The sequence below is a fragment of the Lithobates pipiens genome, unplaced genomic scaffold (genome assembly GCF_037356315.1).
Source record: "Lithobates pipiens isolate NorthernLeopardFrog02 unplaced genomic scaffold, aLitPip1_a1.2 Scaffold_27, whole genome shotgun sequence".
NCBI lineage: Eukaryota > Metazoa > Chordata > Amphibia > Anura > Ranidae > Lithobates > Lithobates pipiens.
The window spans coordinates 104,394,592-104,409,557 of NW_027507788.1; the positions used below are offsets into that span (position 1 = coordinate 104,394,592).

The 14,966-nt window shown below is 40.8% G+C and overlaps 1 protein-coding gene across 4 annotated transcripts in view; it reads right to left on the reverse strand.

The window, feature by feature from the left end:
- Positions 1 to 14,966, reverse strand: part of U2AF2 (U2 small nuclear RNA auxiliary factor 2) — a 41,920-nt gene that overhangs the window by 3,857 nt on the left and 23,097 nt on the right. For all 4 annotated transcript variants that reach the window (XM_077457285.1, XM_077457284.1, XM_077457287.1 and 1 more), the window contains 2 exons: positions 3,291 to 3,413; positions 2,258 to 2,344 (listed from right to left, as the gene is read on the reverse strand). In XM_077457285.1, coding sequence (XP_077313411.1) covers positions 2,258 to 2,344; positions 3,291 to 3,413 — 210 coding nt within the window. The remainder of the gene's footprint in view (positions 1 to 2,257; positions 2,345 to 3,290; positions 3,414 to 14,966) is intronic.

Genomic DNA, 14,966 nt, shown 5'->3' on the forward strand with positions numbered 1-14,966 from the left:
AGGTTGCAGGAAGGCCAGTTAAGAACCCAGACTCTACTATGAAGCCATGATGTTGTCAGATGCATTACCCTGCTGAAATATAGGAGGCCTTCCTGGGGGGGGGGGGGGGGGGGGGAAGATATCTGGATGGGAGCATATGCTGCTCTAAAACCTGGATAGAGATTACGAATATATATATATATATATATATATATATATATATATATATATATATATATATATATATAAAAAATTCAGCATTGATGGTGCCTTTCCAGATGTGCAAGCTGCCCATTCCATATACACCACCATATCAAGTAAAGATACAGGCTTTTGAACTCTTCAGTACAGAGGATGCAGCTCCCATGGTTTCCAAAACGAAATGTCAAAATTTCGATTCATCTGACCACAAAACAGTTTACAGCCTCAGAACATCTGTTCATGGTAGCCAGCTTCTAACTTCAGCTTGTTTTAAAGTGGTTGTAAACCCTTACAAACCACTTTGACTTACAGGTAAGCCTAGATTAAGGCTTACCTGTAGGTCCAAGAAATATCTCCTAAACCTACACGGTTTAGGAGATATTTGCCAAAACACAGACACCGCTGTCTACGGCGATGCATAGTAGTCCATTATGCTTTACCTTTGCAGCCAGAGGAAGTAAACCCATCAGGGTTTACTTCCTCTCTAAGCTTTGGCAAAAAAAATTAAAAATAAATAAAAACCCCACACGGGAAGCTGATTGGTTTCCATGCAGAGATTCACCAGATTTTGCACTCTTCAGTTTCAGTAAATCAACTCTAAAGCCCGGTCGGACTTGTACAAACTTTTCCGTGGACTTTTGTACAAAGTGTGTTGTCCACAAGTTTGTATTGCATACACACGGTCGGACTTTTTGACAACAAACACGAACGTAATGACGTCACAACGTACTGACGCCGCTTCAAAAGAGGACGTTCAATGACTCCAGCGCCACCTTTGGTCAACTTCTGTATTGTAGTCTGATCGTTTGCAATGGTTCTGAGCATGCGTGTTTGTACCTTGTACAAAAGTCCGATGCTTTTGCGTACACACGGTAGGACTTTGCTCCATCGGACTTTTGTTGCCAGAAAGTTTGTCCGTTCGCAGAGCCAACAAAAGTCCGATGAAAACAGAAAAAGTTTGTCCGATGGAGCGTACACACAGTCGGATGTTGCTCCAAAACAGCTAATTTGCATGTTTGTTGTCAAAAAGTCCGACCGTGTGTACGGGCCTTTAGACTTTCTGCAGATTTGTCTTCAGATTTACCAATACCAAATACTAGGTCAAGCCTCAAGTTAAGTCTTGATTCGTATGCAATCAAGCAGGGCCTTGTGCTATGTAGTTTTGGTAAATCTGAAGACAAAAATCTGCAGAAAATCTAATAGTCCGTATGGGGTTCAAGATGTTCTTCCTATACAAAGTCATGTTACTGACCTGTTGCCAATCAACCTAGTTGCAAAATGTTCTTCCATCAATTTAAAAACTGCCTTATTTTTCTCTTAAAGTGATACATCTCAAGTTAAACATTTGATATAGTTTTCAATTTTCTAAAATATGGGTTTATAAGAATTGAAAAATCAATGCATTCTGGTTTTACTGCAATTTTACACAGCATTCCGTTTTTGGTATTGGGGATAAATAGATAGTGTGTGTCAATCTATGTGCGAAGCCTAAAAACAATAGCGCATGTGGCTCTAAAGCTAAAAAGGTTTAACTTAATGCATTCTCTGCATCAATAGTACGACTTTAAAAAAATAAAATTAAATCATATCCATGTATATAGCGTCAGCACTGATCTCAGCTGTACCCCACAGACTCCAAGACCAAGATCTGAGCGATCAAAGACCACTTATTGTTAAGCTTGTGGTCTTCAGCCTGCAGGGAACTGGTGACTGTTGGTCACCGACTCTCTGCTATGCCCCTCCAACGCTCACATGAGCGATGGGCTGTGGTGGGGCAGGAGTGGCTGGCTCAGGCTTTCACCGGCTCACTGAAAGGCTGAGCCAGCTGTCAGTCCAGGCATCTGGGTGTATTCCAAGTGTAAAGTCAGGCTCTTTCTTGAACCATGTCATGCCAGTGGTTTTGCTTTGTCTGAAAAAAATGTCACATGAGTGCCTGTGATCCATTTAAGCCAGCATGCTGAGCAGGCCACTAATGAGCATTTAGAAAATCAGCATAGCTGTTTTAAACTATCTGCAGAAGCTTCCGATGCCTTAAAGTCCATATTCGTAAGATACACAGGAAAAGTTAAGGCCTTACCAAAGTTGCATTCTTTGCACCAACACTTGCTCTTTGTACAAGAAGTTTTTTGTCCCCCAGTTGCATTCCATTAAGACCAGCAATAGCCTTGAAAATAAAAAAGGAGGCAGTTAAGTTGAAAGCGGTGAACCTAGCTTGATTCAAAAATACATTTACAATAATGCCACAAATCAGTTTATTACCCTAAAAGACTAAGTACTGATTGAATGTAACCACTGTACTTGCACAATGTTTAGAATCACCACTTTTACATTTGAAATCTGAAAACTGTGTCAAAGTAAACTCTGCACTAATAGGAGTGAGGATTAACTCAAGAAACAGGTCAGTACAACGGCAAGTCTATAATGTGGCAAATACATTTTTCTAACACACAAGCAGGATTTAATATATATATATATATATATATATATATATATATATATATATATATATATATATATATATATATATATATATATATATATATATATATATATATATATATATATATAATCTGATTGTGAGTCAGTTTTTTTTTTAATAATGCTCATCCAACAGAAGTCAGCCAAAACAGGCTGCTGCTGCCAGACAGAGTGGCATACATACGGGCCTTAATGTAAGGCTTTTTTTTATTTTTTAAACCGCCCAATGTCTCTTGACATTTGGCACGAACGTACAGGGCTTTGGTCTACACAGAGGCAGTGCTATCTTAATGCAGCTCAGTTCTGAAAACAAACTTCTGGTTATTTGGTTTATTTCATGTCATTCTCACAACACTAACAATTTCATGCGTTGTCAGCACTGTGCTCATGTAGAATACAGGAGTCTTTGTTGGGGCATCCAGGCAAAACAACATGAATACAACACTTCGAGGAAGAGAATGCACGTTCATTACAAAATAAAAAAGGCAAGACTGCACTATCATCGTTCAAATTACAGAGATTACAAAAGATTAGTTGCGATTGGTTCATATCACTACACAAAATTACCTAAAACTCATGCAATTGTTTTTTTCTTATTCCATACTTCAAGACATTGACAAAAGGATTCCTACCTGATCTGTGACATTGATGTCCACATATTCACAGAAAGCATATCCCTTAGAAAGACCTGTAGCACTGTCTTTTACCAAATTAAAGGCTTTCAAAGGTCCAAAAGATGTAAGCAACTCTTTAACCTGTTAAGACAATTAATAAAAAGATTAAAAAGGAACATACCTGAAACTATTAATGGTTCACCTCTACATATAATAATAAAAATAACTGAACAGTTCAGTTTATAGCATTTTAAAATTACACAAAAGGAAAAAAATAAATAAAAAAAAGTTATAGTAAAAAGTATACAGGAGAAAAATAAAAAGTATCACAAGTAATAGAGTACACTAGTTGAAACTGTACGGAGGAAAAAATAAATAAACCCCCACACATCAATCCCAACTCCAAACATGAACCATTTTTTTTTTTTTAATAAAATCTTGTGCAAGTACAGAACGTTAGAAAGTAGGGATAACTTTTTTGAAGGCTGCAGCAGCAGGCTCTCTGATAGCAGTCTTAACAGTGCCTAATCAACACTGCTCAGCCATTTCTCCCCCTTATGTCGCCACCCCCAAATATTAGGTACATTTTCAATATATTTTGGAGCAAAGGACCTGCAATAAAAAAGGAAAACTGGGCATTTGGAAACGAAAAAAAAAAAAATTGTACACAAAATGGCAAAGGCCCATCGTTTGCATTTAGGTATTACACAATGCATGATTTATACACAGTACACATGTATAGACACCTGCTAAGGGGGGTAATAAAAGAAAAAAAGTGTACTGTCAAACAGCCTGAAAGGAGGTGAAGAAAAATGCTTCCTAGACAATCTACAGAACACAGACTTTGTCCAGTAGAGAAATCCCATGTATTTGAAAAAAGGTATTTTTTAGTTTAAAAAGCAAGAAAGAAAATCCAACTGGCTCAATTTTATTTACATTCACAATGCACACATGCCATTTTCTGTTCTGCTAGAAGTACTGAAAGGAAAAAAAAAAAAAATTCTTTAGACGCAGCCTTTCAAAGTGATGTTTTATATCCCAGGATTTTCACAAGGAAAAAAAAAAAAAAAAAAAAAAAAAAAGATATATTTTTCCATAGGACAAGAGAAAATGTATGTATACACAAGATTAAGGTGACCCTTTCTGCTTACACAATTCTCCAGTGAGGCTGTTCTGTCCATTTATACATTAAAATGATTCCTCCACTGAGAGAAACATGGGGATGCCGTCACTTCTATTTAGCATGGTAGTTGTCTGACTGCTAAGCAGTCAATGGTTTCACAAATCCAAAAGTATGCAGATAAACAGAATTTACTCGCATGCATACTTGACCTAATCTGGCGACTCGTTAAATCCAGTGCATTAGCAAAACAGCCAAGCAACAAGCATTTTCAGAGGAAAGTCAGCAATGGGGATTAACACTTCCTTAGGAAACGGGGATGCATGTGGTGTTTGCATATATTTTTTTATTATTTCAACATCTGAAAAACCAGATGCAGTTCCTGTACATAATTTCTTTAGAAAGTAACACAATGAGATTTTGAAAATCTTGCATTTTATGCCTCATATGTAAAAGTACATTCCTTATGCCTGCTGAGCCACCCACAAACAGAACCTAAAAAATGCTGCTCTCAGGGTAACGATTGTTTTAAAACCGTACAAAATCTAGGTCATGCCAAATGTTCCAGGCACTTAAAAGTTTGACTTTTCCACTGGATGTACAAAGACTGAAATCCTAGCAAAAATACTGCCTAGAATAATGTCTGGGTGCAATTCTGCCATCATTACCTATGTATATAAAAAGTGCACCTGTACCTAGACAAGAAAATTAACTATTTCATATTCTTATATGAAAATTCAAGGATAGGTTTAAAAATCCCCCCCAATACTATGTTGCCATAAGAAATAAAACCCACACCCGGCAAGTTAGAACATTATAATACAATGATATTCGACCCTACCAAATGTGTGCGTTTAATATGCTGCAACACTGGAAATATCAGAACCCAGAGAATATATAGTGATGGTAGTGCTGCGCTATCAACCTAAATAGCGTGCGCAATAAAGTGCAACGGTGCTCAATGAAAAATATGGCTGAAAGAGGCAATGTTCAAAAGGTCAATATATATCCAGTCCTAGGCAGTATCAGATTTCTTCGGATAAAATAATAAAAGTGCATTAAGACAATAAAAGTATATCAAACACTCAAAAGATTCTTCGTAGAACAGTGATAGGAAATATATCCATATGGTGTGCACATGAAGTGAAAAAAACGGCTCAAAAAAAAGGTGCACTAGTATTACTATAAATCCTGAAGGAATAGGTAAAATCCTAAAAGGCATAAAACCATACAAAAGTTTCCTCCATATAGGTATATGCTTCAAATGTTCTTATAGGTGAAGGCAAAAAAAGATTAGTGTCCATATAAGGTGCAAGGTAGATAAGTGGCTGTATATTAGTGTCAGCATAAAATTACAAAGTGCTGGTGACAATCCTCTGACAAATTGCTAAAGATAGGCGACTTCCTGGTTCCTGTGCAGAGTAATGTATAGATGTACCCGCATCCAATGAACCCTCACAATGGGGCATGGGGTGGGGGGATGTAAAGAGGGATGCACAATTGTGTAGTATTTCCAAATGTTTATTGACAAAACCGTAAAAGTAAAATCAAGGTACTCACAATAAGAAGTATCAAACAGGCATTTACAAAGAGCTGCAAGCTCACCCACCTCACTACCGGAGCCTCGCGTTCCCACACGTTCTTTATACCCCGATGAAGTCATGTGACAGTGGCGCACACGTGCAGGAACACGAGGCACCAGAAGTGACGTGCATCCCTCTTTACATCCCCCCATGCCCCATTTTGAGGTTCATTGGATGCACACACACCAGGGACAATAGGGGGACTCTGATTCCAGACTAGAGACACACCAGTGGAGCCGGATACGCCATGCAGGGAGGCTGCCAAGAAACATCAAGATATACCCACATGCTTTTACCTTACAGCGGTAAGGTAAGGGTACATCTATACATTACTCTGCACAGGAACCAGGAAGTCACCCATCATCAGCACTTTATGTCAGAGGATTGTCACCAGAACTTTGTAATTTTATGCTGACACTGCTAATATACAGCCACTTATCTACCTTGCACCTTATATGGACACTACTTATCTTTTGTGCCTTCACCTACAAGAACATCTGAAGCATATACCTATATGGGAGGAAACTTTTGTATGGTTTTATATGCCTTTTACCTATTCCTTCAGGATTTACTGCCATAGTAGTACACCTTTTTGAGCAGTTTTTCACTTCACGTGCACACCATATGGATATATTTTCTATCACTGTTCTACGACGAATCTTGTGTGTTGATAAACTTATCTTATTGATACACTTATCAGAAGAAAATCGCAGGGCATGCAACACGTTTTTATACTGCCTAGGACTGGATATTTATTGACCTTTGCCTCTTTCAACCATATTAAATTCTATCCAAGTGAAAAAAAAAAAAAAAAAAAAAAAAAAAAACCCCACCTAAAAAATTGTCTCAAGTATTTTTACCTCCCCAGGGGATAAGAAGGGGGAGAGAGACTGTGGATAATATTTTAGATCTTTGGTAGAGATTGATCTAGATCGATTATGGTGATAGTGTTTTATTTATATATGTCTGTTAAGCATGTTTAATAAGGCTTTGTGATGAAGTGTCATGGAATGTTTTTATGTGAAAAATTCTTAATAAAAAAAAAAATTGAAAAAAAAGGGGAAGTAAACCCTGGTGGGTTTTACTTCCTTTAATTCCCTGCAAAGGTAAAGCATAACGAGCTACTTACTATGCATCGCATAGTAGCCCATTATGTGTCACTTACCTGACACAAAGTCTGCAATGTCACCATTGTCCCCACTAGCAGGGAGCGCCCATCTTCACCTCTCTTCCTTCTGGGGACACGAACTCCAGCTCTGTGACTAGCCGCCAGTGACTGATTTTTAGAGAGACTGCAACATTACGGCTGGCCAATGGGCACACGCGTTCCCACAGTACACTGTACGAGCCCATACAGCTACCGCAATTCGTGCAGCCGAGCCAACCTGCTGTAGTATAACTGTGGCAGCTGGTTGGCAATCCGTTAAAGGGCAAGTTCACTTGACCAAAACGTACACAGTCAAAAAAAGATCGAACAGGTGGAGAGCTATACAGGAAACTCCCAATACAAAAAGCCAAGGATGGTGATGCCAGCGAGTCTCGAGAAAAATAAAAAATCTGACCCTTTCAGACTTTATGACATGGAGGGCTCCTAAACTTGGAGTTCCATAAAAGTCTATGTACCCATGTACATATAGGCTTTAAGCAGAGTTTAGACGCTGCCGCGGTTAGATGAACTTCAGCTTCCTCCTGAACGCAGAAGAATAACATTCTGGAAAGGAAAGCTTTGACTGCCGGGCATGGGAAACTGCAAAGCAGCAACACAATTCTGCTGTGTTTTCCCATAGCCATGGGAAATGTAGACTAGTGTACATGAAGCCAAAATAGTGTTAAAAGCAAAGCGCTGGTCCATAACCAACTGTAGGAAGGAGTGGATTCACAGCAGAGAAAGCCTTTGGTGGAAGTTCAAATCTCACACTAAATTAAGTATGCTTTTTAACACGGAAAGAATTAAAAATATCCATCAGAACCTGGGCTTCAACAGCCAGCCAGTTAGAGCATCTGTTACCCCAACATTTCATATTCCTGAGGAGTCTGTTGTAGCATGTCCTTGTATGAAAATGTATCTTGTTCTTTGCATTTCTTCCTTTATGTGAAATCCCTGGTGTTCCCACCAGCTCCCATCATTTGCTATTAAAAACTGACCACATTGAGGAGAGCACACCATGGTCAGTTCTCTAGCTGTGCTGGGAACTCGGCCTGCTCTACAATAATTAGACTTGTCCTGACGTGCCGCCACTGTACATCCATTTACGGAAAAGATCATGTCCTGCTGCTTCTCCTCACCCCAGCTCTTATGCAACTGAGAACAGAAGGCAATTTTTTTTTTTAAATAAGACAAAATGGCATTTTTTTTTAATCTACACAAATGTTTTGCCTTTCATTCCTATTTCAAAACGGAATGGGTGGTTTGTGGTTTTGAAAGGTGATAGTTTACAACCACTTTAAAGCCAGCAACCCTAATCAAGAAAACAACCTGGTACTGTAGATCTGATGGAGCATCCACCAGGACTCAAAGGGCCAGTTCACACTGCTGCGTGGTGCAAAATCTCATGCGATTTACACTGGAAATCACATGCAATGTAAATGCGATTTCTACCAGATAGTATGGCTGAAACCGCATTTGGACTACTCACACAGAACCCTTTTTGGTCGGCACCAGAACAGATGCGATTCATGTCCGAACGGAGGGCCTGTTCACACTTCTGCGATGTGGGAACCCACTGCGGTTCCTGCATCGCACACCAGTTCGTACTGCCATATGCAAACTACTGGGGAGTGTCAATACATAGTTAATGACACCCCCATTTCAGCTCGCATCACATTGTACGGATATTGCATGTGACTCACATGAGATTTTGCACCATGCAGCAGTATGAACCAGCCCTTACAGTCGCAGTGTGAAACGAAAGCTGAAACAGGGGTGTCAACAATGTATTGACACTCCCCGGCAGTTCGCATATGGCAGTGTGAACTGTCGTGCGAGTCAGGTGCGATGCAGGAATCTGCAGTGGATTCTCAGGGTTCCCGAATTGCAGCAGTGTTAACCCTAAGGGCCAGTTCACAACACAAACAGTGCAGCGATTTTATTTATTACATTTTTTTGATATGCAGAAAAAAAAAAAAACACCACACAGAAAGTAGGTCATATGGGTTCCAATGGCAAAGCGTTAAAAACAAGCATGCAGAAAATGCATCCTGAACAGGTATGGGGGACATTTTTGTGGTGTGAAGTGGCCCTTAGGTCAGTTTCACATCTGCCTGGGTAAACCAGGCGCAATAAGGATCACCAGAGTGCCCTCCATCTTGATCCTGTGAAGCAAGCAAAGATTTCAGAGTCACTAGGGCATCCTAGCAGGGGTGCTCAACCTTTTGAAGAGCAAATACCACTTAATGATTTGGAAACTGGTGGTGGGCAGCAATGAACTATGGGGGTTTTACTGTCCCCAGAACAGTAAAGGTAAAAAACAGGTCCTTCCTGTCCCGAGCCCCTTATAATGGCTGCTTTCACGCTAATGTACTGCGGTTTACATGCACAGCACCTGTGGCTCTCCTGTGGGTTAGCTGCACTGAGGCATAGACTTCTATTAAATCTTGCAGGTGTGGTGCATTTCCTGAAAGCACATCAAAACTCCCACATTCAGAAGTTTTGGTGTGCTTTTCAAAAGCTCACCAAACCCCACAGGATATAAATAGTCTTTAGCTCACTGCAGCTAACCTGCAGGCACATTATGGGGCACCTGCTGATCGGTGTAAAAGCAGCCCAATAACACTTTTTAAATCGTCATGTTAGCACTTAATAAAAAGTACAGAGTATGTGATGTTTAATACATTGCTCTCCAGGCTGCTATAAAGGTCCCAGGTCGAAGTGCACTTTGTATCACTTCACCTGAAACAGGAGCCGGTGCTAGAGAGCAAGCATCCGTTTATGCAGACCCACCATCCCAGAGCATGGGCACGCACTCAAGTGGTTTGAGGTTGCTGCCCACATGGGAGGGCTCCGTAGGCAACGGGTTGATCACCGTAATTTAAGAAAAACCTGTCCAGTTTGTCGTTTAACCTGGAGGCCAGAAAAAACACATAGCATCCCCAATCTGTTAAAACAGATCCTGGAACATCTCTGGGTACAGAAACCAGTCCACAACCCACATCATCAAGACATAGCCAGCAAATAAGTGCTACTACCATTTTTACCTAGGATATAAAAAGGGCAAAACAAGGTTGAAGAGAAAGTTCTACCAAAGACTGGATCTGATCTACCTTGTGATTTATTGTTCCTCCCTGGTGGTTGATTTGCACTACTGTTGCACACCGACTACCAGAAATCAGATGACTCTAGCATTAGAGTCCAGTGTTGCACGCACAGCAAAAATTGCCCAAAGTTCCAAGATGTTTAATTGGGAAAAGAGAATCCCCCCCCATGACAACTCTCCACTACACAGAGCCCCTTGGACTCTTCCTCAGGGCTGCATTCATAATAGGGAGGTTCCAAGTGACAAGTGGAAGTACCTTAGAATCCAAAACCAGATTCCTGAGCCATCAAGACAGGGAGAACATGGTCCCTGGTGCCATTTGAAACAATCTTTTCAAGGACTAGCATGACAACACAATGTTGCATCTGCCTCAAAAAGGGAGGCTACCATCAGACAGAGGACTGGAGAATTCAAGTCTGAACATAGTCCAAGTTTTTTTTCAGTGGGAAAAATTCCTTGGCCTGCTGTGTCCAGTAAGGACTTCTAAAGGTTGAGAATCTAGACAAACCCCTGTGGAAAACCAAGGCTACATTGTCTGACAGTCTGCACTAACTGATCCCCCAAAAGGAAATCATGCAAGTTCTCACAGCAGAGATGCGACGATAGTACAGCAGGGCTAGAAATGGGGCCATCACCTTGGTGAACATATAAGTTGCAAACAAGAGGCCGAAGAGAAGGCCCACAAACTTGTTATGTAGGAGACCCATAGCACAAAACACAGGAATGGGGCAGATACATGTCTTTACTGTGTACAGAAAACTTAAAAAAAATAAAAAAATAAAAAAAGTCTTTGGTAAATTAAGACAGACGTGATCTATTCCATGTAGAATTTCTAACTTGAAAGAAGATATTTAGTGCTGAGAGACCAAAGATGGGGCAAGGTGCTCCCTTTGAGTTTGAGAATAGATTGGGCTAAACACCCTAAAAACCTGCTACAGAAAATGGGGCAATGGCACGGTCTAGAAGGCCCAAGGGGGCTCAAAGGAGTTCTGCTCATCTGTGCCATGACACAGGAGGTAAAGGCAGGGAAGGCTTGCAGCCCTTAGAAACCACCTCACACCCATTTGCCTGCGATGCAAGCTATTCAATTGTACACAAAGGTTAACAAATAGAAGAGACAGAGCTCTTATTTTTGGATGCATGGTCTGCAGTCCAAACACTTTAGGCTGGGTTCACACCAGTGCGAATTGTGCAGGCTTCTGACTCTCAATAGTCATTTTGTGCATCTCCGTGGCAGCTGCAGAGTGAATTTCACAGGGGTCTTGTGCATCTTTGGCTCCGTTTCAGGTCCGAATTCAGGCAAAGATTCGGGCCTGAAATGGAAAAAAGGGACGCACTGGACCCCTGCTGTGAGCACCATCCGATTTAAGTGTGAACCCTGCCCTATAGTCTATTAAACCCAAAAGCAAGCATATTGCAGCTTACCATTTCTTAGATGTGGCCGCTTTGTTTTTGTTTTAATACTTTTTTCATCTGGTGATGCAGCCAGCAAGTCTTGATTTTATTTATTTTTTTAAACAACAAGTCCTTTACAAACCATTTACCACTTGCAGGGAAGGTTATGACAATCAGATTTTTATTTATGTAAAAGCTTTATTCCAAAAGGAAAAAAGTTTTTGTAACTGCTTATAAAGTATTAGCTGACATTTGGCTTAAATTTGTTGGTGTACTTATGTGCTAGTCCATCTAACACTCTTCTCCCCAGGCTGACACTATTGCTGTCCAAAAGTGCCCCCTGTTCTCACTCACCCAGAATGGGAGGGTGCACAAATATGGGAAAGGTGTTGCACAGATCTCTAGGTGATTTTTTTAATTTTTAAGGGGGGGGGGGGGGGGGCTTACTAAAACAGACACAGCAACGCATGAAAACCTCCAGCAGCCCATCAATTCAAACTTTTTTCAGTATGCTTTACCTCAAAAAGTCCCATCTATCACACAACCTCAATTTTTTCTTCTTGCTCTTCCTGTTAAACTGAGGCTACGTTCATATTCCATGGTCCCACTGCATTTAGTCATCTTGCATGCTCCTGAGGACTAAGGAACGTGCAACGTACCAGAACAGTGTATATTACCACAACAAGTACATCCAAATCTTAAAGGCCCTGAGAGAATAAAGACTGGGAATAGAACTGTTAGATGCATCAGGCCAATCTTCTAGTTTCAGAGTGGTGCACAATACATCAACGAATAAAGCCATCTCTAAATTTTGGGAACAATGGCAGAGGACTGACTCAGAGGCTGCCAAAGTCTTGATCAGATGCAGGGAAAGGCACAGGCACAAGTGTGTGGCCCCTGGTCAAAGGTGGCAAATTAGGCAATTTAGAGCTTTACAGTCATGAGTGTTTTATGATCTGAGCCAAGAGAAACCAGCCACAGAGAGTTACAGAAGGTTGGGGGGTGGGCGCAACATAATTTCAAGCTGCAGACAGCTGCTTTAGGAAACATGCAAATGATGCTAAAGTTGTTAGTAGGGGGTTACCTGGAGGCACCAACTCCTGTCCCCAGGGTATGATACAAGGCCTCATAGCCGTTATAAAATAAGGGTCGAATGGCACTGTACGCAGTAAAATTCCAAAGACTGAAATGCCACTTGACTCTGCAATGCTGAATCAGGAGCAGAGGATGCTACCAGGACATTGAAGGGAAGGCTAGAACATTGGGCATGCATCACACTCCACCCAGCAGATGACATCAGTGCACAAACTGCTCAGCCTAAAACAAACTCATCCTAAATCTACTCGCAGCCACATTCTAACACCAACCTATTTCGCCCTGTAAAAAATAAAACACACACCACAAACACTGTACATTCCCTTTCTGAAGCCGGCTCACAGCCTGAGTCTTCAGAAACCGGACAAGCACAAAAGCTATGTCAACAGTTATGGACCATGGCTGGAAAGTACATTACTGGAAACCCAGGTTTTTCCTGCAATGTCCAGTCCAAAAGATCAGAGCTCAAAAAGACCAGCTAAAGCAGCTAGAGAAGAGTATGGATTAAAGGCAGAATTTAAGAAAAAGGAGAAATTCTCCTGTAGGCAGCAGTATAGCCACAAGGTGAAGGATTTCTTGCACCAATGGATGAGAAAAATGGAAATACTTTAGTTTGCATGACCAGGGGACAGGTTCACCTCAAGGTGTCACTTTTACCAGTTAAATGAAAGGGCAGTATTTAAAAGTGGTTGTAAACCTTTACATATAATCAGTGAAGTGACTGGCTTCAGGTGACACCACAAACAAAATACTCTTAACATAAGTTGTACCCATTTAGTAGTGTTGTACGCTTCTCTACAGACATTGAAGGGGGGTGTTTAGCTGAAGTTACACTCTGTAGAGCTCTGACAAGAGCTCTCAAAGCTGATTGCAGGGAAGGGACGTAACCCCCCCCCCCCCCCCCCCCTTCACACAGGACCATAGCTGAGGCTTTCAATCAGTGAATCAATGAAGCAGCAGATAGAGATGACACTTGGTGATCTAGATGTTGAATAGTACACACTATAGAGGGCTAGGCCTAGGCTTTGCTCATACGTCTGATGTTTACAACCACTTTAACAGCCTCACTCTAAATATATTTAAATTTTCTGTTAGATAAAGAAGAGTAAATGGACACCAAATATGTCAAAGGTGTGCGACTGCTTAACACCAACAAACTATGATGCCCAAAACAGTTTATAGACAATAGTTTCAAAACTTCTACATCTCACCAATTTAGATTCAATTATAAAAATTACAGCTCTAAAATTATTCCTCACTCTGGAGTAGCAATACTCGATTGTTTTGAGCAACAATCAATTACATACCCATGTGCATCACATGTGTGCCTGTGCGGGGGCTTATTCTATTGTCATTTAAATAAAAAAAAAAAAAACTGTTTATAAATTTTCCACTGAACTATTGCTATCACAATGGGACCGATAAACGCCTGTGTGATGGCATGTATGGAGTGGCAGGCAATATTGAACGAACAGCAGGGGTCCATTTGCCCGCCAATGCTTTCCCTTCTCTGTTCATGCCAGATTAAGGACAATCACTGCCCCATCTTCTGTTTTCCAGGCCACAGCAGACAATCTGAAAGCTCTGAACCAGAAGTGCTCATACATGAGATCACTTCTATTTGAGAGCTTGAAGCTGCCTCTAATTGCTAGTGCTGTTTGTTTTTTCATATCTGGTTACTGCAACACCATAATACGTCATGGTGGCAGCTGTAAAAGCGTTAAAATGGTAGGCATCAGAAAAAAAGCTTTTACAAACATCTCCTACAAGAGACACGGACATTCCATTGTTAAGGCCAGTTCATACCACAAAAAAAGCATTTGAGCCGAAGAGTTTCTGCATGGACATTTTTATTGCGTTCCTGGATGCATGCCGGGTGGGTTTTCCCTGCTTTTCTTGCCCACTATACTAAGGTCCGGTGCGTTTTTGATGCATTTCAGTACAGTGCAGGAAAAATGCAGCAGGTTCTACTTTTTTCCTGGAACTGACCACACTGGTGTGAACTATGCCTTGGAAACAACATAACCGACTTTCCATGATTTTTTTGATGCAGAACAAAAAAAGGCAATGGACTGCATGTGGTGTGAACTGGCCGTACAAGAAGCTATACTTGTACCTGGGCAATACAGCTACTGCAATGGTATGGACTGGAAAATCACCATTTCAATTACAATGTATGTAAACACCAATATCTATTTTACAGTATGTTTAGTCAATGTCATGTCTCACTGCAGTTTAACCACTTGCT